The sequence below is a fragment of the Zonotrichia leucophrys genome, chromosome 10 (genome assembly GCF_028769735.1).
Source record: "Zonotrichia leucophrys gambelii isolate GWCS_2022_RI chromosome 10, RI_Zleu_2.0, whole genome shotgun sequence".
Lineage (NCBI taxonomy): Eukaryota > Metazoa > Chordata > Aves > Passeriformes > Passerellidae > Zonotrichia > Zonotrichia leucophrys.
Genome location: NC_088180.1, coordinates 17,227,090 through 17,253,623, shown reverse-complemented (window position 1 = coordinate 17,253,623; position 26,534 = coordinate 17,227,090). Strand labels below are relative to the sequence as shown.

The 26,534-nt window shown below is 48.4% G+C and overlaps 1 protein-coding gene across 1 annotated transcript in view; it reads left to right on the top strand.

Moving 5' to 3' along the window:
• The first annotated feature begins 6,125 nt into the window (after nucleotides 1-6,125).
• ADAMTS17 (ADAM metallopeptidase with thrombospondin type 1 motif 17) overlaps nucleotides 6,126-26,534 on the top strand; it is a 155,991-nt gene continuing 135,582 nt past the window's right edge. The window contains exons 1-4 of the mRNA XM_064722306.1: nucleotides 6,126-6,270; nucleotides 6,874-7,214; nucleotides 15,152-15,317; nucleotides 25,817-25,989. Of these exons, the coding sequence (XP_064578376.1) occupies nucleotides 6,201-6,270; nucleotides 6,874-7,214; nucleotides 15,152-15,317; nucleotides 25,817-25,989 (750 nt within the window). The 5' untranslated portion in view covers nucleotides 6,126-6,200. The remainder of the gene's footprint in view (nucleotides 6,271-6,873; nucleotides 7,215-15,151; nucleotides 15,318-25,816; nucleotides 25,990-26,534) is intronic.

Here is a 26,534-nt window from a genome sequence, read left to right as displayed (position 1 = left end):
CTCTCAGAATAATGAGGGTTACACTGCTGTTCTAATGATGCCGTTCTGATGGTGCCATTCCACTTCAAGAAACAGGCTCTCCAGCACAAGCATCAGGTGCAAACTCCTACATTCCCCAAGAGTGTGAACAGGAAAAAGGGACCCATTGGTCCAAACAAGCTGCTTTAATCCCATTTGGCACAACCCTCGTGGTCAGGCTGTGCTCAGCTATGAGAGCTGGGATCTGGTTTGCTTTGATAGCAGGATGAAAACTTTCCATGAGCTCTCTCCATAGCTGTGGGTGGACAGGAGGTGTTTGGATGCTGGGTGACCATCTCTGTGGTTCCCAGCTGACCCCAGCTCTTCCCTGGGATTCACTCAGAGCCAGGAGTCAGCTGGGTTTGACTCGCCTGTCCCTGCAGGTTGGAGCTTTGGGGCTGCCTGCAGGCTCTCTCCATGCAGGGTTTCCATGGGCTGGTGCCCAGCTGTCAGCACAGCTCCCTCCATCCCAGCTCAGAAGGGGCTGGTGGATGGTTCCTGCCAGCAGGCTCTCTGACACACACCTCCTCTCTTTTCCTGTGTGTGCCCAGCCCAGAATTCCTGACAGCTGGCAGGTTAAACAGTCCTAGAGTGACACTGATGCTTTGCTCTTATGAACAAACACTTGCAGCCAAGCCAAAGTCAATTGCCAGCTCTGTTGGGAGAGAGGATCCAGCAGCAGAGGAACATCTCAACTCTGTTCCTGGTTCACTGTATGACCTTGCAGAAAAATGACAATATTGGCCCCAAATGGACTGGATGAGGTATTGGTGGCTGTTGCTGATTAGGAGCAGGATGTGTTTCAGACTCCAGGCGTGTTGCTCCCTCCAGACCTCGCACTGACCCTCATGTTAGTGACTCTGAGCACTGCTGACGTGGGCACTGGGGTTTCCTCTCTGGCTGTGGAGGAAAAGGCAGCCCTTGCCATGCCTTAGAAGAGTGTGAGGGGAGCAGCACCTGCCAAAGTGCACAGGGCTACAGATGTGGCCCTGCAATGGTCACAGCACATCCTGCCCACCCTGCTCCTTTATCCCCTGAGGACAAACGTGCTTTCACTGCTTTCAGTGAGCTCCACAGCCTGGAGATGCAAACTTGCACCCGGTCCAGGCTCCAGTAGCATCCATGCAGATGGATGAAGTGCCCTGTGCATCCCCTTGGCATCACCTCTTCCCAGCCATGCATCACCTTCTTGGCTTACAGATCTCCCCCTCTGGCTCCCTGTGTGCTGCTGCAAGAACACACAGAGAAAGAGAAACCTTATACAAAATATTCAGTTTGGGGGAATGATCCTCATCCAAGGCAGGTGATGGACCCAAAGGGAAATGATTGAGAGGAGATGGGGAGCACCAGATGTGGGATATTGCCAGTGCCAAGGAGGTGGCACCTGCATGAAGGGTTTGCCATAGTCAGCTCCAAGCATTCAGAGCTTCTGCCTCCACACACACACACACACAAAAAGAATCAATAGCATCATTTTTGAGAAAGGATTATCTTAAACAATCCCATAGTTAGGAACTTTTTAAATTTGCTCCTGGGCAAAAACCTTCCAGGCTTCTCCTAGCTCACTTTCCCAGCCTGTCAGGAGGTCAAACATGGAGTTAAATGAGAAATCAATCTCATGATTGCAGGAGCCAAGGTCCAGAGAGGAAAAACCCAAACAAACCATAAATCATAACAAAAGAAAATGCCAGCTATTCCCAGGTTCCTGATAACATCATCAGAGGTGGCAACACTGGACTCCATAAAAAGCCTGGCTGAACTTTAGGGTCAAGCAGGGCAGCTCTTTGCTTTGTCCGTTTGTCCCCGCATGCCTGGGGAGTGACGCGTGCCTGACCCGGCCGATGGTATCTGTGCACAGCCTGCCATCCCAGCCTGACCTGCCCCACTCCTGTCTGTCTGTCTGTCTGTCTGTCTGAAAACCCCAGCATGGCCTGCCTGGAGGTGCTGGAGCACTTTCATTTCTGATTTCTCTACACAAAGTGCTGCCTGCCCTGAGGGAGCGGATTCTCCCAGCACCCTGCAGTTGTGTTGTTCAGCTGAGAGTATGTTCTTGTGTATTCCTGGCTTTTCTCACCTGCTGTGGCCTGTGTGCAGTTATTTTCTGGTCCTGATCCCTGCAAATAGGCACCAAAGTTACCCTGGAAGGTTTTGCACAGACAGCCATAGCACCAGGGTGGGAATGGAGCCAGATGTGAAGAAACCTGGAATTTCAGGAGTCCATTCCTCAGCCCCTATCCCACAGGAATATTTTTCTTCTCATTTCTCAGTATTCTATGGAGCAGGGTGTTTGTCCCCATTGCAGCTGGGTGAAGCTGGGGGCTCCCTGGAGATAGGCAGGGGGAAAGTGTTTGCAGGAAAGATCTTCAGGGAAAACCTCATGTGATGCACTCCCTGTGAGACAGACACAGCTCAGCCAAAGCAAGCTCCCTGTCACAAAAGGGACCCTCTGTCAGCCTGTGGATAAAATCCTCTGCCAGCTCTCCTGCCATGGTCTCAGCTGAATTGGAGCAGGGTGTGGGCTCCCCTGAGGACACAGGTGCTGGTGGCTCAGCTCTGTCCCTGGACACCTCCAGGGTCACTGTCACTTTTCTTTCTGCTCTGCTATTCCCAGGAGCTCATAAACAGACTGTCCATTTCAAGTCAGACTTGAGAGAGGTGTCCCAGAGGGAGATTTTCTCTTGCAGGCTTGGGAGAATTCAGGCTGCTGTAAGGAGAAACCTCCTAAATGCCTCTGCTGAGGCTGCATGAACAGTACTGGATGCTGGTGATCCACTTAGAATCGTTTAGGCTGAAAAAGACCTTAAAGATGGTTGAGACCACCTGTAAGAAGTGAGTCCAACATGAAGCAGCACAGCCTGAAACACCCTCCACCAAAGAGCTTTAATTGAACCTCTGGCTCAGTGTGTAAAGCCAGTCTGTAAGAAAACCACTGTTGGCACCTCTGAAACGACTTGTGCTTATTTGGCTGATGATTTGAAGTTACAAAAGAACTTTTGTTGGTCCCTACTTGTCACTAAACTGTCTCTGGCCTCTTTGGGGGGTCATTTGCACAGGTAAGAGCAGCACCTGCCAGGTCCGTGCCCAAGCAGCCTGGCCAAGCTCTGCAGCCCCCGGAGGGGAGGAAATTCCCGGTTCCCAAAGGCTGCAGAGAGGGGAGGAGCTGCGGGGAGAGCAGCAAAAGCATCGGGGTGTCCCGGCAGGAGAGCAGCACCTGTGAGGGCGGGGAGAGGACCAGGACAGGAAAGGTTTGGAGAAGGGAGAAGGCTGAGCAGTGGCCAAGTTAACCCTTCCCGTGCTGGCATTTTCCAGGCAGCGAGCCAAGTGGCTGCTGGGGAAGATGGATATAACACATGTCTGCAGTCTCCAAAGGGTTATTAACTCTGCAATAATGGCCATGAAACTTGGCTTCCTCCATGTACATTTAAAATTGAAGGAAAAAAACCTACCCCAACACCAGTTTCAGAGGGGGAAAGGGCTTGTTTCCTAGGAACTGCAGGGCCAAATCCACCTCTGTGATGGTGAGAGGAGAAACCCCCTCTCCCCTCCCCACGGGCTGGGAGCAGGGGAGCAGTGCAACCACCCAACAGCACCACATTCCTGCCACACGCACCTTATCCTTATCAATAGCAATTTCAAGGCATTTCTGAAAAGTCCATGGTGTTCAATTAAATTGTCTCACTGGAACTTTGGGATTTGGATTCAAGAAAACCTCCTAAGACAGATTCCTCTTCTGTTGTGTGGGTAATCTGTGGGGCTTGTCCCTCACTCCTGGCTCCAGCCCTTGGCAACACCAGGGCCTGCCTGGGATGTTGCCCCTGTCCTGGGGTTTGCAGCCTCTTGGGCTCCTGTCCAAATGCTCTGGAAGTCTGGGATGCTCCACTGGGATTATCCCTACTCCAGTGTAGTCTGTGCCAGCCAGCCCAGCCACTGAGCAAGTCCTTCCATGCAGTAAGTTACAGACTTCTCTTTATTGGTGCCTCTCTTCCCCCACACTATTAAATTTATTCTTTCTCTGTATTGTTATTATTTTTCTGGCAGAGGACTTTGGAAGGTGGGAGAAAGGATCTACTAAAAAGTGAAACAAATCTGAGTCCCCTCGTCAAACCCTTGCGAGGCACCAGCTCCAGTCCTTCAGCAAATGAAGTCAGGGGGTGGTCTGGGTTTAAACGTGGCTGTGGAGGGCTCAGGCCAGGTTTGGCAGCTCACAAATCAAATTGCCTCGTGGCTCTCGGGAGCAGAGGATTGCCACAGAATGGGGGAGCTCTGCCCTGCTCTGTGCCAGCCAGGGCCTGGCCTTGGAGGGAGGCACTGGAATCGTTGGTTCACAGCAGGTCAGGAGGGAAATTCAGGCTCTGAGGTTTTGTTTTCTGTGTTATGTTACACTACTGACAAAGAGCAAAGCAGCCCCAAACTGAGATTTTGTCTCACTTGAATGGGTCCAGGCCAGTCCCTTTGCCTTGGTAAATTCTCATTAGGAGCAGAGAGAGCCCTGAAAGAGAGAGTGGGAAACACAGAGCTATTAAAACTCATCTGATCTCATGTTAATAAAGAGTTTGAGCCACGGATCTTGGCTTACTCTGATTTTCCTGCTGGGGGCTGCTTGCAGTCCCCAGTTTTCCTCTTGCTGCTGACCACAGATAACATCCTCCAGGTGCCATCCCACAGGAGGGACGAGGGGCATTCCTGAGGCCACAGCAGGAGGTGGGACATGCTCTTGTGTCCTGTGTCCCTGAGGTGCTGCAGAGGCCCTGTGCAGGGCAGGGCTTTCTGAGGTGCTACACCAGCCCATGGTGGGTGTCCCTTGGTGCCCGGGAAAGGCACAGCCAGCAGGGTGAGGAGCTGGCAGCAGCTCCAAGGTTCTGACTCTCAAACAGCCTCTCTCTTTGTACAGGAGCAGCTCACCAAGAAAATGTGGCTCTTGCTGCCTGTTCAATGCCTGGAAGAAAGAAAGAAATCCTGCTCATGTCTCTCACCAGTCCTGTTCCCAGCTCCAAACACCCTTTTCTCAGCACTCCCCCAGTGCCTGCCCTCCCTGGGATGAGCATCCAAACCTAATTCCACTTGTTTGGGACTCAGAGCCACTCCTGCTGTCAGTACGGCTCCGGACAATTCTGGAGGAAGTGCTGCAGGGAGATCTGCCAGAGTCATTCACACTCTTTTATGGGTCTTCCTTTGAATTCCTCTACAATTTCAGCAACAAAGTTGCAGATTTTTGCAAAGTTTAAACTCTAGGACACTGCTCTGCTGGGCCACCACAATTTAAATCTGCTAACAGGTTGGGTCTTGACTGCTTTCCGTGACTCAACCATGCCAGGAGCACAGGATCCCATCCAAAGCCCACCAAGCACAGCGGAAACCTTTCTGCTCTTGGAAATCACCCTACAGCTTCCAACAGCCCCTGTCCAAATTAACTCTTCCTGATCCCTGCACAGCTGAGGACATGCAGGATGTGGCCAGCCAGGTGGAAGGAGCTCAGTGAAAATGGGAATTGGTAGCAAAATTAAATTTTTATATCTCTTTATGCACTTGTTTCTTATTTTCATCCATGCAATGAGTGCTTCAGGAGTGTGTGGCATCCTTGCCCAAAATCTTTGTATGTCCATATACTGTGGTCTGGGATGACCATGCTTGAGCAGGGAGCTTTGACCAGATATGCCTCTGTGGTGCCTTCCAACCTAACCCATTCTATGATATAGCCAACTTAAATTTTTTTCTGGTCCTCCAAGCCCTGGCACCAGTCCTGCGATTGGCGCTGGGAAAGGAATGGGTGACTCTCAAGAGAGCTGCTGTAACCGTGCCTAAATTCAATTAATGCTGAGGAAAGGGAGACGAAGGAAACACGACGGGGCGGCCCAGGGGGGGATGCCGCCCGCCAGACCCCGTGACCCGGCCGGGATGCTCCCGGTGCCTCCGCGGCTCCCTCAGGGCCCGGCCCGGGGCAGGAGAGGGCGCCCCCTACCGGCCAGCCGCTCCCACGTGCGTTCCCCCCTCGGGGCGCGCAGCCAATGGGGGAGCGGGGGGCGTGTCCCGGCGGCCGCCGCCGCCAATGGGCGCGCGGAGCCGCGGCTGGGGGCGTGGCCGGGCGCGCGCCGCGGCGATCCCCGGTGCCGAGGGCGGGCAGGGCGCACTCGGGCCCCGCTCCCGTCGCTGCGCTTCGCGCTCGGCCCCGCCGCCGCACTACCATGTTTGACGGCTACCTCCTGCCCCTCGTCGTGCCCTGCCTGCTGCTCTGCGGACTGGACGCCGGCACAGGTAGCGCTCCCAGCCGCCCCGGCTCCCCTTCCCCGGCGGCGCTGACAGGGTCCGGTCCCGGGCGGCAGCGTGCGGGCGCAGAGCGCAGGGCGCGCTCCGCATCCCCTGCGTGGCCGCGGTCCCAGCCCGCGGGATGAATTGCTCCAGGCTTTTGTATTTTCTTTTCCTGTCCTCCCGCTGCTGCTGTAGCGTTCCATGTGGAAAGCTGCTGACTGTCCTTGGCTGCTGCTGCGGCTCGCTCTGCTTTTCCCCTTCTCCCTGCAGATTTTTATTGGGGTTGGTGAAATGCGATGCTTGTGTCTGAGCTATATATATATTTTATATTTTTTTAATGATACAAGTAGCTTTAGCGTTTGCTCTATTCCTCTCTTCCTGCACGCTTCTGTCTCTAATATATGTGTATATAGAGAGAAATAAATCGCCGTGCTCCGCTGGCTCCATTGTCTGCGCAGCCCGTTCCCGGTTTCCAGCGCGGGGCTGTCTGCGCTGAAACCCGAGCGCGGGGCTGTCCCGGGGAGCGGGGGGTGCCGCAGCCCCCGGCCGCCCCGTCGGGCCGCGGCTCCGGGGTGCGAGCGCCTGAGCCTCTCTCCTTCTCGCCTGCAGCTGGCGGAGCGGAGCTGGAAGTGGTGATCCCGGAGCGAGTGCCGCTGGAGAAGATCCACCTGCTGCCGCCCGGACGGGATCGCGGCGGCCCCCGGCGCCGGCGGGCAGCGGCGGAGCAGGACGACGAGGAGGAGGAGGCTGTGCTGCTCCGCCTGCCCGCCGCCGGCGCCGAGCTGTACCTGCACCTCCGCCGCGACCTGCGCTTCCTGGCCCGGGGCTTCGCGGTGGAGCAGCGGCGCGGGGAGGCGCGACGGCCCCCGCGGGAGCGGCTCTGCTTCTACTCGGGACACGCTCTGAACCGCAGCGACTCCTTCGCCTCCCTCAGCACCTGCGCCGGGCTGGTACTGCCATCCCACCCTTCTTCCCCCTCAGGGCTGGTGGCCGTGCCCCGCTCTTCCCTCAGGCCGTTGACCGTGCTGCCACCCACATCTCTAGGCGGTGGATGCCTGTGCTTCACCTGCCCTCCATGAGGGGGGTGTTACCCCTCCTGTCCCCTCACCTCACTGTCCCCTCAGCTCCCGGGCCCTGCCAAGCACCGCCGCTGTCCTATGGTGGGTGTTCTGCCCAGCCTGGCTCTCCCTGTGGAGCTGCCTCAGCCATCCCTGAGGGGCTCAGGCCCTGCAGTTCCATTGTGGGTGGGTGGCAGAACCCAAGGGTGCTGTAGAGGAGCATCCTGATGGAAGGGAACATCTTGTGTCGCTGTCCCCAGGCATGGGGCAGGTGGCTGTGTCCCACTGGGGTGATTTGGTGCCATCCTGGCTTGATGCTGTGGCAGCTCTGCAGCTGGCTCTTCCCAGGCTCCTGCTGTTGGTATCGGGGTCTTCACTGGGAGCTGTGGTCAGGGAGCAGCCAGTGCCCCAGCATGGTCACAGGAGCATCCCACTCACAGGGGCTTTTCCCACCACAAGTGTCAGGATTTCTCTGCCCCAGGCTGTAGTTTCAGGTGGCTCTGCAGGGCCTGGCTCTCCTCTGAGCATCCCAGTAAGAGCAGGTGATCTGGTGTGGGACAGAAAGTTTCTCTCTGTTGGAGACAGATGCTTAAGACATTGAGTAGTTTTCAATTATTGTTGATAACTTTTAAAGTACTTCAGGAAGTCAGCGGGGCATTAGGCAGTGATTCCCAGCAGATGGTCCTGGGAGGTGTGCCTGTCAGAACAGACCTGATGGTGGAGATTTATCCTTAAACCGCAGTGAGGAGCAGTTCATGCTCTGCCCTCGGGGCTCCAGCCTTCGTTCCGGAGCCATTTGAGGGCGCTGTGCCTCAGGATTAAAAAAACCCCAGCAAACAGAGATGCTGAGGTCTGAGTGGCACTGGAAGTTGAGCTGAGTTCCACCGAGGGCAGCTTAAAACTAATATCTCTAGTTCAAGCCTTAAATCACTAACAGCTCTATGCTTTTGCCACCAGGCGTGTTTTGTTAATCCTGCTGGGCTTCCAAAGCTGGAAAGCACAAACAAACAGAGGAGAAACCTTTTAAAAAAGAGGAATGTAGTTGTAGGCACAGTATTACCTGCCTGAGATCAGGGACTGGAGGAGGGGGTGATAAAGCTTGGCAAAATTCCCAGTAGGAAAGCTGAAAAAGAGACAAGACTAGTTAGCCTTAGCTCACTACTCAGCAAAAGTCAACAGCAATATTGCAGTACCTGTTTGGATCATGGCAATTGTAAGCAGTGGCTAAATTGACATAACTGGGCTGGATCAGCCTGGGATCAGTGTGAACGCTGCTGGTTTGTGCCAAAGCCCCTTGTGTTAGTGACAGTGCTGGTAAAGCTCTGCTTGCCTTTGCCTTGCACCTGGTCCTGGCAGTGCTGAGAGTGCTGTGGGCAGATGTGTTGAGAGTGAGCTGTTTCTGCATGTTGGGATATTCCTTTCCTGTTAGAGGAATCCATTCATCCTCTTCATCCAGATAATCACCAGGAATGGGAAAGGGCTAAAAGCAGGTGCATGGTACATTTGAGTGAGTTAAATTTAAAACACCCTTGTAAGCTCAAAACTAGAGAACAGAAAACTCCAGTGTCTTGAGGATTAGCCTGAACTTAAGATGGATGAAACTAAACTTAAGATGAACCTCATTAATTACTGAAATGGTTTCACTGAAATTATCCATACCCCCATGTAGATGAACCTTCTTATTTTAGCTGAGTGGACCATTTTGGTTTCTTAAGTCTGTCTTCAAACATGAAACATTCTCACATTTTAGGCTGTTTTCAGTGTTTACACAGTGGCCACACTAAACCAGCATAGCTGTAGTGAAAGCTGTCTAATGTAGTGGTAAGATGTTTTCTGGAATCAGAGGAATCAAAAGTTTGCCCCAAATTGTCTAGGAAGTCTTTAAAGTGCTGTGAGTTGAGAGCAGGTGACTCTAGAGCCTAAAATTTTTTGCCTTCTAATCTGGCAATTATAAAATACTAAGACCATCACTTAAAAAAAAATATTTTATTTTCCCATTGCTTCCTTGAGCCCTGTTTGCTGCAGGAAGAATAAGACTTTGCCCTGAGCAGCAGCTTCCCAGGTGGGACATGGGCCAGACCTGCTGGGCCAGAGGAAAGACCTGGGTAGTGGAAACCTTGCAGCCTGTTTGTGCTGGCATTTGTCTTGTGAGCAGTCCTAGTGCTGCAGTGGGGGTTTCCTGAAAATTCCAGCAGGGGAATGCTCATTGGACTCTGACTGGGTGATCAGGACATCTCCTTCAAAAAAGCTGCTTGCCAAGAGGTAGAGTGGGCAGTAATGCTGTGTCCTGATCTCCAGCTGGCTCAGGCCTTCCTGTAATCACATTCTCAGCCATGCCATAAATCATACCAAAAGTGATAGAAAATGATCAGGGCAAGTGGAGTTCTAGTAAAAACAAAATCCCTGACACAGTGGCACGAAAGCTGAGCTGCAGCCAGGCTGAGCAATTGCTTCCTGGTGATGGGATCAGATTCCCAGTGTGGCATCTGAAGGTTGGGCTCTGGTGTTCAAGCTCTGCTGGCAGATGCTGCTGTTAACTCTGCTTTGGGAAGGGTGGCTGAGCTCTTGGAGCTCTGTGAGCTCAGAGTGAGGTAAAAGCTGCTCTACCCAAGGTCTCACATTGAGCTACAGCTCAAGTGCCTGGTGTGAGGATGCTCCAGTGCTCCTGTTCCTCGTGACAAGCTGGGAATGGAGCCTAGCAGAGGCACAGGGTTCCTGGAAAGCCCTGGCCTCTGGGGAGGGCAGCTGTGCCAGCACTTGGACTCTGGCCACAGCTCAGGGCTGCACTGCCCTGCCCTGCTGCTGGGCACTCACAGGCAGCTCTGCAGCCCTGGGACCATCACTACAAGGCAGCAGCCAGTACAGGAACTTTGTGTTTTGGAAAGTTCCAGCTTTGTAAGGCCACAGTTGAGTCACTGTCACATGCTGAAGCGCTGGACTGCAGCATCAGCCCCTTAGAGCAGGTGTAGGCTTTTCATATTTCTCATACCTACATTTTGGAAACAGTTACAGTTTTGAGAGGGTCATGAGTCCACATCAAAATAAGCATTATAATTAGAAATGAAAAGAAACTCTTGAGAACTGTTCAGGACCCAAAAGGTGACAATCACTGGGATGCCTTTAGAGGCAGAGGTTTGATTCTAAATAACTTCCATTTTAAAATCCAGAGTCTTTGATCTTGGGTTCAGGATTGCTCTTTGTCTTGTCTCTGTATAAGGTGGCATGTCCTTCTCAGGTGAATTAAGAGAAGAGTTTGTGCTTCCCTCCTGTTCAGGCTAGTTCATGGAGCTCTCCTGGAGAAGAGGAACGAGGATGCAGAAGAGGCTGCAGTGTGTCAGGGTTAGGCCAGTCTGGGTGTCAGGGCTGGGTGAGTGATGAAGGTGAGCCCTTCCCTGGTGGCTCATCCTGTGCCACAGGTACCTGAGGCTGGTGGATTGCCACTTTCACTGCAGAGGGAGCTGGTGCCTGGTTCAGAGCAGGTGCTGCAGCTCAGGGAGCTCCATCCTGGCCAGGGAAGTGTTGTCTGCGTGCACCAGGGCGGTGCTGCCCTGCAGGTGACTCGGGAGCCTCTGCTGCTGTGGGAAGCAGGGCAGAGCAGGCGTGTGGGGATTAAAGATGATACAATTTCCCCCGAGGAAACCTTCAGCTCCACTGAACTCTCCTGTCTGGGAGAGGAGCTGTCTGGCATTCATCCATAGCTGGGCCACGAGCTGAAAAGTTAAACCTCTTAAATTACTGTGCTGGGTTTCCTTGTGCTGGGATTTTCTTGCCTCTTCCATAGCGACAAGAGGGAGAAGATGTTGGGGTTTCCTTGTCTAGCAGAGTTGGAGGCCAGGGCAGATATTCCTGGGTATGTTCTGCTCTCAGAACTGAGTGTAAACCTGAAATGATTCTGGAACAAAACTTAATTTAAAGCTCTTCTTTTCAATTTGCTTGAATTGCAGTTTTAAATAATAACCAAGCAAAGCTGAAACATGGTTAATAAGGGCGGGACTAAAACCCACATGAAGTTTATTAAACTGTATTTGTGGGTTGTTTTGTTCTTCACTTTAAACATTAACTTCCTTTTAACTTTGAGGAAATGGTTAAACAACGATTTACAGCGTAACAGTTGAGAAATTGAGAAGGGGATGGAATTTGTCAGATGTTTAAATATGTTCTCTTTTCAGCATGTTCTATGTATGTAACTAATGAACACTTAGGAGCAAGAGAAAAATCTGTTAAAGATTCAGCATTTCACAGATCTCCTTCAAAGATGTTGTGAAAATAAAAAGGGCTGGAAAAACAGTGTAACTGTTGGAGAGTGTTAACATGTGGGAAGGTCGGGAGCCATGTGCAGAGAGCACTGAGGATTTGGATCCCTGTTCTGAGCAAGGCCTGGAGCTGCAGCAGCTCCAGCAGCACTACCAGGGCACAGGGACAGGGCCAGGGAGGCAGGATGGGGTCACACAAAGGCTGTGCTGCCACTGCCGTTCCAGTGACACTCTGTGAGGACCTTCCTCCTTTCCCTGCTGCATTTAGCCCAAGAAAAGCTCCACTGGAAGATGATTTGTGGCAGAGGAGTGGTACAAGAGCAGATGACAGAGTGAGCAGGTTGCTTGAGTGACCCCTGTGTGTGTGAAACTCTGGATAAGAGCACATGGGAATGTTCTGGTGGTGAGCAATGCTGAGCTGACTTGTGAAATAAGGATGTGAAATATCCCCAGTGTGAAAGATCTTGCCACTGTTAGGCACAGTGGTGGGTGGGGCTGTAGTGGGAAGTGTGGATTATTGTTTGTTTTAATCAGCTTGTCAGTTTGCCTGCCTTTGGGGGCCGAAATCATTCCAGCCTTTCCTGTTAGCAGAACTGCAGGGGCTCTGTCCGCTGCATGGTCTGCCCACACCAACTGTAAAATTAATGCAGATGGTGGTGAACTCCTGCACTCCTCTGAATTTTAGGGTTCCTGTGTCTCAGCTCCTCCAGGATGGTGGGGTTGGGCAGCTGCTTTTCCCAAAATTCACCTATCCCAGGATCTGGCACAGCAGCAGGTCTGGGACTCCCACAGGGAGAGAAGGATGGGAGGGAGTATCCCAACTTTTGATGTGCATCTCCCCAGGCAAGTGGGAATTGGCAGGTCCAAAGCATTTCACTTAATTGGACTGGTTTCCTGGGATGTGGGAAAAGTAGCTCCAAGGGTTACCTGGTATTCTGTTTCCCTTCTTTATCTTCAAAACCCAAAGGCCTCTGCAGTCCCTCAACTCAGACAAGAGAAGAAAAGCCCAGAGCCTCTGTCCAGGGCTGATGTCTGATCTCTCATGCTGGGATTAGCACAGGGCAGGATCTGCAGGATTTGAGGGATGCAAATGAGGAATGCATTTCTTATGGAAAAAGCAAAATAATGACCTGACTATTCAAGTGGCAGGGTCCAAAAGATCTCCTTGGGCCAGCAGGTTTGGGGACTCTTCAGAACCCAACTGGCAAATCTGGGGGAATTTTTAGCGTTTTTAACTCCCTAGGGATGCTTTACATGCCTCATCCTGCAAACCCTTCCGGCTTGAAACTCTATTTGCCTGTTCAGATTGAGCTTGAGATGCTTCCCAACGTGTTCCAGGGTGAGGACTCATGGCTCTTTCTCTCCATAGGTTTCACAATTCCACAGCAAATGTGAAACATAAGTCTTTTCCAATGGTTTAAATTATTTTCACTCCTGATGCCAGAAAATTGGGATAATGTGGGGTGGTGATGAAACTGACTTCTTCTTACATGCTTTTGGCACCAGCTGAAATGGTTGGCAGTCTGTCAGGAGCTCTGGTGTGGCTTTTAGTACCATGGCACCAGATTTATAACCCTTCTTCTAAATAATTAAAACCTATATTAAAAAAGGGGTTGGGGCTACCTCCCAGCTGGAAGATTTGGAACAAGGAGGGGAAATAGTGGAGAACATCATAAAGGAGGCTGGAAGAACAAGTCACCAGAGCTTTTGCTGTCTCTGGAGCAACTCTGACAAAGCCCAGCTTGTGATTTAAGTGCAAAGGCAGCCCTTTGGACACTCCAGGCAGGGGTGGTCTTGTAAACTGGTGAGCATTCAGTAGGACCCAGGAATAATGTTGGGTTTTCTCTGTATGCAGGAAGTGCCAAGGCATTTTATCCTTAAGCAATTCTCTGTCCCAAGAGCAAGGTCTCTTTTGAAGGCCCCCAGAGAGGAGTCTCTTGTCTCCTCAGAGACAGGGCACTGATTGTCTCTGCTGTGCTTTGCAGCCATGCCCAGTGGAGCTCCAACTTTTACAGTTTTCTCTTTGTCCAAGCTCTCTTTGGAAATCAGTGACCCCTCCTGAGACCCCCTGAATGCTGTTCAGTTCGTGTGGCTGTCAGAGGAGGAGAGCTCTCATTTCTGCTGCAGAAATTCCTCTTGCTGGAAATACTGGGCCAAAGGGATTTCCTGGGTGTACGTGAGGACGGGATTTGGCAGGGAGGTGTGGAAATGTGCAATATACAGTATGGATGTAATGTATATTATAAATCACACTAGTACAGTCAGCTGTTGAACATACAGCATTTGGATGTACGTGCAGAGCATTTCTTTGGAGAGTTGCCTGGCTGGCACAGAGTGTGGGGAGGGGGGACCAGAAAAGCCTGGCCTCTCTTTTTATGTGCAGGATGGGTGTTGGAGCTCTCTGGAAGCACCTTTACCTCTCAGGTGCACAGTCCTGCCAGAGCAGATGAGCCCTTCTGTTGTTAACAGAAGTTAAATCAGACCTCAAGACTTCTCTCAAGGGGGAGGTACAGGGCAGAGCTGTGTTTTGAGCCTTTTAATTGCAATATAAATAATCACTGGATTAGTGCAATGAAAAATAAGAACTCCTCACTGTAAATACCCACTTTGTGCAACATGTTACAGCCTTGGTGTTGATTACCAAACCTGGAGGCTTTGTAAAGTTTTAAGGTGATAACTTTGCTTTCACTCTCTTCTTTTCATGCCAGAAAAGGAGTGGAAAAAGCATAAAAGAACCTTAAAAGCTCTGGGTTGTGACAGAGGAGCGCTCTCCTGGGGCTTCCAAAGGTGTTCTTGCCAGCCCTGCTGTAAGGTCTGGACTTGGTGCAAGGAAGGCAGGGATTTAGTGCTCTGACCTGGACCCTATGGAGTTATTTAGGCAGGGTCTTTGCCTTGCTAGTGTCACTTATTCCAGGAATGGTGGAAAATCCTGAAACTGGGGCAGTACAACAGTCCATTCCTGACTTCACCTCTGAAACCCAACCCATGGCCTGCAGGGAGAGCAGAGCTGACTGTGTGGCCCCTAATGTAGTCAGGAAGAGGTGTTTGGTCCCAAAAATGCAGTGTGGCTCTGCAAGCCACGCTTGCATCAGTTCACTCAGTGTTCCTTGTGAGGGTGGTGCCCACAGGGTGCAGGCAGTGTCACCTCTGTGCTCTGAGACAGTAAATGCCATTCAGTAGCAGGGCACTCCTGGCAGCTGGAGAGGTGATTCTGAAGGGATTTCTGTTAACAGGATTTATTTGTCCTCATGTGAGCTGAGCATCTTGTAAAACACACATATTTGTGGCGCTGTGTCTGGAGGGGGAGGAGGAAGGGAAAGCAAAAGTGTTGACAGGAATCCCCACCTTTCCTTTGTACAGTGCATTGTTTCTAGTGCTCAGTGATATAAAAAGTAAACAAGAGAAGCAGATGAAGTTCTTTATTCTGTATTACACAGGCTGAGCACAACCATAATCCCATCATTTCCTCACTCTCCAAATAACTGCAGTGAAATGCCCTGGGTTTCAGACCAGGCTGGATAGACAAGGCTTGGGCACCAAACTGATGGGGTTTTTTTTGTTCTGTTTTGTGCACAGGTTGGCTACATCCAGCTTGGGTCAGAGCAGCTGCTGATCCAACCTGTGAATGCATCTGAGAGCTCCTTCAGTGGGAAGGAACATTTCATCAGGCGGAGACGATCCACCAAGCCCAGCCACCCCTCCAGGCCCCAGGGCCCTGAGGAGCACTGCAAGGTTGTGGCAGGTGAGCTTGGGGTGGCTCCAGAGAGCAGCCATGGCAATTCTGCTTGGATTTTGTGATTCTGGTGGGTGGGCAGCTGGGGCTGGGGGAGCATGGCAAGTGTGGGTGAATCCTGGTTCTGCTTCAGGCTGGAGCCACATCACAGCCATGAGGTTGTCAGGGCATGTGCTGTAACACTGGACATGTGAGATGATAAATTCTGCTCTAATCTTGCAGTGTGACCACTGCTCAGGGAGGGATTCACTGGGTTTTTAGCAAAGGTTCAGGATTTTTAACTGAAGTCAGTGTTGATGGGGACTCTTCCATCTTGCCTTTCCACTGGAGTTGTGCTGAGCAGGCAGGGATAGAATGGTGATCCTCACATTTCAGAGTGTGGAAAACATCATTTCACCTGCTTTGATATAATTTAATCACAAGTATCATCTGTGGAGTCCAACTCCAGGGATCCAGCTCATAATGGGATAAAGGGATATCTGGAGATGGAAGAGATGCACACTTTGTCTTTCAGAGCAATCTGCTTTCTTTTTCAGCTTCTCATGCCATCATTCTTACTTCTGTGTAGGAGAGCACACAATCCATATCAGGGTCAACTGAGCACACTTTGTATTCTTTTATGGCTTTAAATTGCTTTTGTAAGAGCTTGTGTGCATTTGGAGCTACCAGATGTAGTTCAGCAAGGTGATTTTTTTAAACTAAGAGCATGATTTTGCTTTTTCTGTCTGGTGTTTGATTCATCAAACTTAAGGTCTATCTGATATAACAGCTGTTATATGATATATTATCATTTGCTGTCATTTTTCAGGAGAAAATGGCCAACTCTGTTCCTTGATCATATCCTGTCTTCTCCCACTTTCAAAGCCACACAGGCAAATTGCCAGCTGATATAAACTATAGTTTTGCTTCTTCAGAGTAATTAAATCTTATCCTTTCTGGAATTCTCTCTGGGTGTGAGGGGGTATTTTTTATGCAATCTGTGACATCTCTTCATTAGGTTGCAGTGTCCCTGTATTTTCTGCTCCTTTCATTCCTCTCCTGCCTTCTCCTGGATGGGTTCCATAAATGGAGCAGTGGGTTCTGCTGCTGGGGAGCAGGGCTGGGGGGATTTTCTGGGCACAGGAGTGAGGATCACTGGTGTGGGAAGAGCTGAGTGCTCAGGGGCAAGGGCTGCTGCTGGACGTGGAAGGATGTGGCATCAACAGGAGGCACAAAAAGGTTCCTTGTGGGAACAGCAGTGGAAGAGACCTGAAGGAGCTCACTGGAGCAGGCAGGAGCCTGAAGTTTGCTTGTAAGGCTTTGTATCTCAGCTTTTGTATTTAACCACACCTATGCACCAGCAAAACAACCTGTGCCTGCTTCTGCACTGGGTGCTGGTAAATCCTGCAGCCAGGATCTTTATTTTCTCCTGTGTGGAGCTGAGCTCTTAATAGTTCAGCAGGTTTATCATTCTCAGGGGTTTAGACTAAGCCAATCTTCTTTCTGATTCTCTGAGAATGAAATCTTGGATCTGGTTACAGTTACAGATCCCTTATGTCTCTTTTCAGAGAAAACATCAGAATTCAGCACTGCTCTGATTTCCCAGCCAAGTTCTGTAGGTGCTGCAGCCCTGTGGTCACAGAAAATGCATTTCAGAATTCTTACACTGTAAAATGAGACAGCCATTAGTTAAAATCTGAATTGAACCAGGATCAGTCCAGGAAATGAGCCTCACCCTTTGGCCACTGAACCTTTTGACCTGTTTTCTAGGGGCAGGATGCTCCCTGTCCTTGGCAGAACTGGAATTCCCTCCCTGAGAAGAGGAACTAAAGGAAGGAAACTGGGGAGACACTGGGTAATAATTGCATGGCATCACAAAGGGAAAGAGGAGCTGAGTGAGCATGAAGGTACTGAAAGAAGACACTGATAAAAGAAAGAGCATTTCCAGTGGCACCTCCTGCTTCCTGAGGGCCTCTGGGGAGCCCCTGCTACACTGGAACAGAATTCCCATCCCTTGGGTGCTGACTCTTGCTGTGCTAGAAGGGAGCCAAGCCTTGCTTGGCAGTAGCCCTGATCTAAAATAATGCAATTGCTCATGGGATTTCCCACTTAAAGGCAGACCCCTGGATCTTTGTCATTGTTGAGGGACAGAAATGTAACTCATGGCTGTTAATAGGCTTAGCACATTAATGACCTAATTGCCTCCTGTCTGCTTTGGATTAACTTTTGTGCATAAGGAGTTTAGAAATGAAAGAATTAATCCTGTCTGACACACAAAAGGTCCATTTCTAATAAAACTGTGTGGAAGTGACCATCTAGGGATGTGCTTCCAGAGTTTCTCCTGGGAAAAGGTCTCTTTACAGTGAATCTCACCAACATGGACTGGTCAGATTTGTACTAGAGGTTGTTTTCCAGTGGCTTAAAATTTGGCTCACCCAGGCTAAAACTTGGCAGGAAAGGTTGGAGGTTGTAAATACATGGGGATATTTCTATGCCAGACATTTAGGTACAAACCCTGTATTGTAGAATGACATAGACAGAAAAAGACAGGTCTGTGTAAATACAGTATGAAATGAGTATTTTTCAAGGGCACAGAACGGCCATGCTTGGGCATTTTTCAGTCCTTTACTGCTGTTCTTGTATTTTCTGAATACACAAGAATCACCTCTGTATGTATTTTCTTCTTAAAATTCTGTAATTCAGAGGTAGCTGGCATAATCTGGGGTTATTTGGGAATCAAAGCACAAAAAATAAGCTGAATTTTTAATGCTAACTATTGATCATGTAATAAAAAATTAAACAGGGCTAAATTGCTCAATGGCAAATTTCCTGTGATAGATGAACTTAATAACTTGTAAAACAAAGGTGCTTGGTGATGTAATGACTTGTGTGAGCATTTGGAGGAGGAGCAGGAAAGCACTTTAGGAAGGCAAAATGAGCCAAATTAGGAAGTGCTGCTGGGGGCACAGAGAGCACAGCTTTCCAAGGGCTGTGTTCCACCCAGAGATGTGGTGCCCTCCCTGCAGACCCCAGCACTGGGAGGGAGAAAGGGGCTTGGGGCCAGGTAAAGCCATCAGGCTGCTGTGATAAGGGCTGGTTAAAATCTCTAAAACAACTCCCTTAGTCTGAGTGGTGTTACATGTCCTGCAGCACTCAAAATTTTTTTTAGGTCTGCAGGAGAACTTTATGGGAGCCAAATTTCTCCTGGAATAATCTGTATAAGAGGATTAATCTGGCTGTAGTCAAGAATGGGAAAGTACTTAAGGTTTTGCATGACTGGATCCTTGAGATTTGAACCTGAAAGTGTCCACTAATGGGTTAAAAAAATCCCAGAGCTGATGTTTTAATTCCTTTGTTTGAATTCCAAAGTGCTCCAGCAGCAAAGGAGGGATCCCATCACCATGGGCCAGGTGCTATTGTTAGTCATATGATATGTGAATATGTTTTATTTTTATCACCTGTCATCCAGCAAGAGAGAGAGAGTTCAAGTCACAATGCACATTTCTGCTCAGGCACGAACATGAGCCCCTGTGAGGCAAACACAAAACCTATTAAAAGGTTTCCAGGTGCACATGCAGTGAGGGGGAAGGAAGGGAAGGTTGGGTTTCACTTGCTCTGAGCAGGGAGCAGTGAGGAACAGGGGAAGCAGCTCCACAGCAGTGATGTGAAATCCTCTCATCTCTGGACACTGGGCAGCATCTGCACCCAGCTCCTGTCACACCTGCTCTCACTTCAAACACCAGCTCTGACAACCTGCATGAGTGGTTTTGCTATGGAGAGAGTGGAGTCAAAGGGAGTTTTGTTTGCAGGCTTTAATAGATACAAGTAAGAGTTTCCCTGCAGAAGAGCCAGGCAGGAGAGAAAGATTTCTTTTAAGGCATCATTCATGATTTTTGCAGTGCCCAACCCCTGAGATAGAGCTTCTTTCATTGCCCTCTCTCTGTGTGCTTGTGACATATAATAAATGTTTCCATGTGACAATATCCACCACAGCCTCAGCTGCAGTAAATGGGTTATTTTTCTGAACTATCATGGAACAACAGTAGTTTAACTATTTACTGAGATTTGCATGTTTTCTTTGCCATCAGAGTCTGTGAATAGGAAAACAATACAGTTTTTCTTACTTTTGAGAAGGTATCAGTGTTCAAGACAGAATCAAAGCATGTTGTGAAAGCATAGGAATCTCCTCTAACCATGTCATAAAACTTTCTGTTTCTTCAGGAAAAGTAAGTTCTGTTACAACTTCTCCAAAGGTCTCCAGTGATGTATTAAAGTCTCCTTACATAGGAAGGATTTGATATAAAATACAGTCCAGGAGCACGAGAGAGAGCAGCTTGTCTTTGGACAGAAGGTTGTTATTTCATGTTTATGATATAGACCTCATAAATTACTCTTAAATGTGGGTTTGCTTTAAACCCTTTTGTCAGTTTAAATGAACCAGTTTTTCTTTCATGCAAATGTGCTGCACATACAGTAAAATAACAGGAAGATCAATATTTTAATTCACAAAATAACAACGTGTTGCTTCTCTGCATAGTTACTTTGCAACCTGTTTTAACAATTTATCAAAGCTGGTAATAATTTAAGTAAGTGCTGGTGTACAGGTATCAAATGTAGGGAATGCTTTCCCTGAGCAGGTATAAATCTTAAACACATGTTACTGCTAGGTTGCATTTCCCCATCTTTAATCATTGTCTTCTAGCTGTGTTTTCTCTGCAGGTTTGACTTGGCCTGAAAGAGCAGTTGTTATGGCCAAAAACATGTGCACTAAAAATAGAGAGATGTAATGCAACCTGTATTAGTCCATATTAGGAAGCAGCTGTTGGAGAATTAAAGCAGATTTCAACAATGGGCTCCACAGAAGATGTAATGTGATTAAGTGTTTGCAAGCACAGGAGGATTCCCTGTATCAGGAACTCAGCACTGTGCCCATGGGAGTGTGTCTCACTTCTGTGGATAAATCCCTTGGTTTTTCCAGGTCCCTTCTCTTCCTGATGGGGAGTCTGGGTTTTCCCTGCAAGCCTGTGATTGTTTCCTCATGGCTGATAAACAGCAGCCTCCTGCAGCAGTCTAGCATTCAGAAATGTCCTTTTCCATCACTTATGGCAAGTGAGGCTTTACTGCAGGTCTGTTCTGGATGATTCCCTCAGTGTGGATCATGAGGAGTGAGAGGGACTCCAGGTTCTTCTCCCTCTGCTATCAAGGTGAAAAAGAGACACAAAAAGGAAATGTAAATGTACATAGTGGATGGATTTCTTCCCTTTCCAGAGAAGCTGTGCTGCTCCTTTGCTTGGTTCCTGATAAAGCTGAGTGCTGGTTTCCATTGAAATCCAGCCTGGCAGGTGGTGATGAGCTCCATTGTCAGTGTCCACTGTCCTTGTCTTGTGATATTCCTGGATATTCCATGGCCATTCTGGCTAGAAAAGCAGAGGGTTGGTTCCTGGACTAAGGTGGATTGCTCATCTTTTAGGTGTCTTTGCTTCTTCCTTGTTATCACTGTCCATAGCTCAAGCCATGCTCGCTGTGCCTGCTCCTGCTCCACTAAATTGTTTTATTTATTGCCATGAGTCCTTGTGGTGTCACCAGGAAAGTGTCCTTGCATAATCCAGGAGGTGGGACTGACTCTCTGAATCCTGGTGATGAATTGAACCCTTGAGCAGAGATCACAGTGCTTATCCTGACCTGCCTTTAAAACAAAGCCCTGATGAGTTGTGTTGATGACTGAGTTTGTTTTGCAGAAGAAAAAGGTTTTAACTGATGTGTCCAAGCCACAGACTAGCTTGGATAACAATCCTTGCAGCAAAATCTGTGGTGTTTTGAGATGCAGCTCGGAGTTCATGACTTCTGTCTCAAGTTCTTGTTTGCTGCTTTGCCAGAGAAATAGTCATGAACTTGTGATTTGGTATGAAAGTGACTGTTTGGGAGAAAAAAAAATAAACAAAAAAACCCCAAAGCAAAACAAAGCCATTTTTGGAAGGTGAATTAGGGAATAATGGATCATTCTGCTCTGCAATAATTTTTGCTAGCAGTTGATGCCTGATTTTGCCATTCCAGTTAGAGAGAAATTGGAGATGCAGTTTTGTAGGAAAAGACATTAAAAATGAGAGGACAGCTCTCAGTCTGTTCTTTCAGTAAGCAACCACTTGTAATTCCTGAACTTCAGGCAATCCACTGGCATCAGCTGGCTGTGGTAAATCTGAAATTCCAGGGATACAACAGGCCAGGGCACAGAGATAATTCTTGTGCTGTATCCTGGCAGAGGATGGGATTAATCACCTTTTGAGAGGTGCTTCTATCCTGCTGCTGCTACCAGGGACATTTGGTGGCATCCTGTCCCTCTGAAAATTCAGCAGTGACACAGGGTTTTAGGCTGAGTAGTAAGAATACACCTCAAAGACTTACTTTCTGTAATTTCTAGGCTTGGTTTGTGTGCAGGATCTCCCTTTTCTTTCTGTTTTGTTTTGGAGAGGTGATGATTTTTACTTTTAGGTGAAGCTAATAAAACCTGCCTAGTGTGAGTACCAGTCAGAGGTTCTCTGGAAACTCCTGGGGCTTAGGGAGAATTAATTTTAGCTCTCTTCTTTTTTATGCTGCTGAAATAACAGGACATGGTAAAACAGAGCTTGCCCTCCATCAAGGGTATGGGGAGATGTTAAAGGGGTCATGGGAGGAGGGAAGGGAGCAAAGGGCTCCTGAGGAAGAGCTGGAGAGGGTTTTTAAGGCAGCAATAGAAAAGAGCTCTTAAGGAGAAATCTGGCCTTGCAGAAAGGATTCTGCAGTTTAACTTTTATTTGTGGCTTTTGTTGAACAGCATCCAGAAACCGTCAGTGGGTTTGACAAGAATGAAGTAGCTAAAATTACAAAGGGAAAGATTAGGCAGGAAAAATAGTGGAAGGCTGTAGGAGAAGATGTTGCTTTTAGATGAGTCTGGGAAATACAGTTGGAAGGGAGGTAGGAGGAACAGGAAAGGACTCTGCACTTACAGCAGGAATCTGCCAAAAGCCAGACAGTGCTAGACAGTGCTTTTGGTGTGTAATAGGAAAAGGTCATTTGGGGCGGTTGCTCTGGAATTGCACATCTGTTGAGTTGCCATAAAAAGCACTGAACGTCAGGAGTTTTCTACAGAGGCCTCAGAAGAGCCTTGTTGTGCTTCTGATCACAGTGGGGACTCTGCTGCTTCCCATTCTGAGGGAGACTTCAAAGCCTGCAGGACGTGGTGTGATCATGTGGCTTGGAAGGTGGTGAGCCAGGCAAGGGTAAATGAAAGTCACCTAATGAACTTGTGCAGTGTCACAGCCATTTTTTGCTGAGGGTCTGGGGCTGTTTCACCCTTCTCCCTTCACCTCACAGTCCTGAATTTTGTGGATTTTTTGGTCCAATAGACTGCATAACACACTCTCAGAGTGAGTGGCCAAAGAGTAATGTCCCCTGTGCCCAGTCACCTGCAGCATGTACATGCTGTGTTGTGGATTGACTGTTTCAGCTCATATTTCATACTAAATTCTCTGACCTCTTAAGCAGGGAACACCTGACTCCTAAAATCATGTGCTGTGTGCTCCCTGCAATGTAAACTCCTCTGACAGCTCCTGCCCGTGGTTTATGGCCTCTTATGCCTTCACACTAACACTTGACATCTGCACCACAAAATTTGTAACATCAGTTTGTTCAAATAAAGAATCCACCAAGCATTTAATCCTTGGTTTAATGGCTGATGTTTATTTTAGTTAGGGGTTTCATGCACTCATGGAGGGATTCTCTGCCCATGGTCCATAAATCTTGCAGGGCAGGAATGAGACTTCTCTGTGCTGGCTTGTTTCTGAAGTGAGGCTCTGGAGATGGGATATTTTTTATTTTTTGGATACCTCCATAAAACTGACTCACTTTCAGGTATGAGCTGCAAGTGCACTTAATGAGGATTTTTCCTGCTGGTTTTGGATCTTTCTCTTCATCAAACATCTGTGATACAGGACATGCATTTCCTTTCTCTTTATTGTGGTTCAGCCATGCAAATGCCTTCTTTTCTCCATTGTGCTTGATTATTCTGGAAAATTATTTGCATTTGTGGTAGGCAGGAGGATGCAAAGAGAGACCACTGTGAAAGTGGACAGAAATGACAAAACAATTTACCCCATGGAGGAGCTACAAACTTGAACAACCTCTCTTTTTTTAAGCAGCTGGTGCTGCTGTGCCTGTTGTGGAGGGTGCAGCAGTGACCTCCTGAGCTCTTGCTGGGCTCCCTCGAGTCCTGTTGTCTGTTTTAGGTGCAGGTAAATTACACTTGGGCAGTGTGAAGGGGAGGCAAGAGCAGGAGCCTGGATTCTCCTGTCAGGGCACTCTGGCTGCGTTTCCAGGCCGCCTGTGGGGTGCTGGTTTTCCCCACACATCCTCCAATGCCAGCCCCTCTGTGGAAAGCAGCCAGCCCACAGGGGAAAGGGGCCCAGGGGCTGTGTGTGAAGCAAGGCTGCCCAGCCCTCTGCCAGGAGCCCCTTTGGCTGCTGCTCTCCAGCAGTCACAGCTTGCAGAGTTTTGTTCTGCTGCAGAGCTGCCAGTTCCTTCACCTGCCCCTGGAGGAGAGACCACACTGGCAAATGACCATGGCATGGCCTCTTCTCCCCAGAGTGAGCTCCAGTCCAGCAGAGTCAGTTCCTCCTCTCACACAATGTCTTCTTTCCCACCAAAAAAGAGAATTTTAAGGGAAAAACCAGAGAAATCCAATTTTTTTGTTCCACTTAAACTTTTTTAGACAGCTCATTCAATGCCAGGCCAAGACTTAGCTGAATCAAGGCTTAGCCCCTCCATAAGAACTTCTCTACAGATATGAGATTTGTACCACCTGGAAACATTTATTAGGGGGTTGCAAAAGCAAGAATTTGATGGACAAATGCTGCTGTTTTCAGGAAGGTTCTGTTTGATAGCAGTAAGACCCAAAATGTCAGTGTTTTTGCTGAAATAATTCACCTTTTCTTTTTACTTTGATTTCTCTTTGGTATTTAAAAGATAATGTTGACTACCTGTAGCTAAAGATGTGCTGCTGTGCAGAGGGAGGGATGGGAGATGAATGGAGTGAAAGAAATAAAATAACACTCAAACATGTGAGCTGTTCCACAGGAGTTTGAAGTCATCTCCATCTCATAGTTGGCAAATCAAAGGTGCATTCAGCTCTCATTCTTTCTCGCTCTTTCTTGTATTTCAGTATTTTAAATTTTATTTTATTTTTATTCTAGAGATCCTCTGCTCTGGGGCAGCTTTGCCATGATTGTGCACTTTTTCTGTAGCTGTCCTGCAGCCCATGTGAAAACAAGCCTTGAAACTTGGTTATTTTCATCTTTGCTGCTGGCATGCAGCTTCCATAATTTATGATCACCCCCCATTTTCATTTTTTTTTCTTGTCCATAGACTCCTGTCTGTCTCTTTCAACCCAGGGGGATATTTCCAAACTCTCTTAAAAAAAAAATCAAATTTCATGGTTGTTTTCTCAGTTTAAAATATGTACCAAGTGTTGACAGTTGATGCCTTGGGCAGAAAAGCACGTGCAGAATTGTACTGGATGACTGAAGAAACCCAGGAATGAGGAGTTGGGATGGACGTGGTGAAATGTGCATATTGACAGGGCAGAAAATGCATGAATGGTGAAGGCAGGGAGTCCATTTCAGGTGGGCTTTGGGGGGCTTGCAGCTGATGGGGTTTGTCACCCTGAATGCAGGAGGTCAGTCAGGGAAAGCTGATGATCTGGGAAAGAAGGGAAATTCAAGCTGAATTATGTCAGGGAGCTGGTAAACAGGCTGTGGAAAATCAGGATCAGTGAACACCAGCTCAGCTCTGGCTGCTGCTTTGCTCAGAGAGGGTCTCAGGGTAAATCTAGAGAAAATTAAAAAGTGATTCTCTGCTCTGGGGAATGAGCAGCACGTGTTGTGTGACATAGGAGGGATTTGTCTGACCATCCATTAGGCTGTGTCCCATGTCAGGCTGAACAGTAGGCAGAGATCATTTCTGTGAATCTTAGAAGTCTGTTTCTTATTGCAAGAATAAATTTCTTTTAATTACTTCATTTGCTTCTTTATTTTTGCAATATAAAACATGAACACACTTTTGTGGCTGCAGTGAAGTGAGCGGGTTTGAATTAATATCTGAACTTAATTTCTCCTTTGGTCATGGCTCAGCTGCTTTGCACATCTGCCTGTGAAACACAGTTCACCTTTCAGCTTAGAAGACAGATTGTTAATACATCAGCCCTTTAGTCAGGAGGAAGGGAGGTTTAACTTATCTGTAACATTTTTATTTGAATTAGTTAATTTTTTCTTTTTCCTGAACTTATGTTTTTGCCCATCCTCTTCCCTCTTTTCACATCATCTGCTGTTCTTGCACCCAGGGGCGCACACGTACCTGCAATGCAACCTCTCCTTTAACCATCCAAAACCACTTCAATTTTAAGGTTATTACAACCTGAATACACACCAGGGTGTTTGTTAAAAAGGCTGGGAGTGTTTTGTTATGATCTGCCAGCCTTAAAAGGCACTTTGACCTTTCAGAAAAGAAGAGGCAGAAGAAGGCGAAGGCCCCGAGCGACTGGCGGGAGCGGAGGAACGCGATCCGCCTCACCAGCGAGTACACGGTGGAGACGCTGGTGGTGGCAGATGCTGACATGGTGCAGTACCACGGAGCTGAGGCTGCCCAAAGGTTCATCCTCACTGTTATGAATATGGTAAGTAGGCATTTTACTCTCCAAAGAGGAAACAAGAGTAAGCAGGACATATCCAGGGTTGGATAAAGCTGACTTGGCAGCAGAAATCAAGGACTGGTTTGACCTTCGGGTACGAGAAAAGGTTTTGGTTTTCTTGTGTTATGTGCCTCTTCTCCACTTGTGTTATTCCTGGTATTTGCCACAATAAAACCCCATTTTTCAAAACTGAAAATGTAAGTTTTCACTTAGGAAACAGTGGTTCAGGAGTGCTGTTTTCTGCCAGGCTTTTGGTGCTGCTGTGGTTTACCTTGGAGGAGGGTCTTGTCTGAAGTGTTTCTTGAGTTCCTAAAGATTCCTACAGCACATTTGTTTCACAAGAGGTATGGCTCATTGTTCTAGGCAGTTAAAGCCAGCAGTCATATTGATTTCCAGCAGAAGACCTGGCTTTAAGTCCAAAATGATTATTATCTCTGATTTTTACACAATGAAAATGGCTGCTTCCCTTGATGTAGAAAATGTGGCAAACTCATGACCAAACTGCAGGCTGATCCCATTCTTTTCACCCA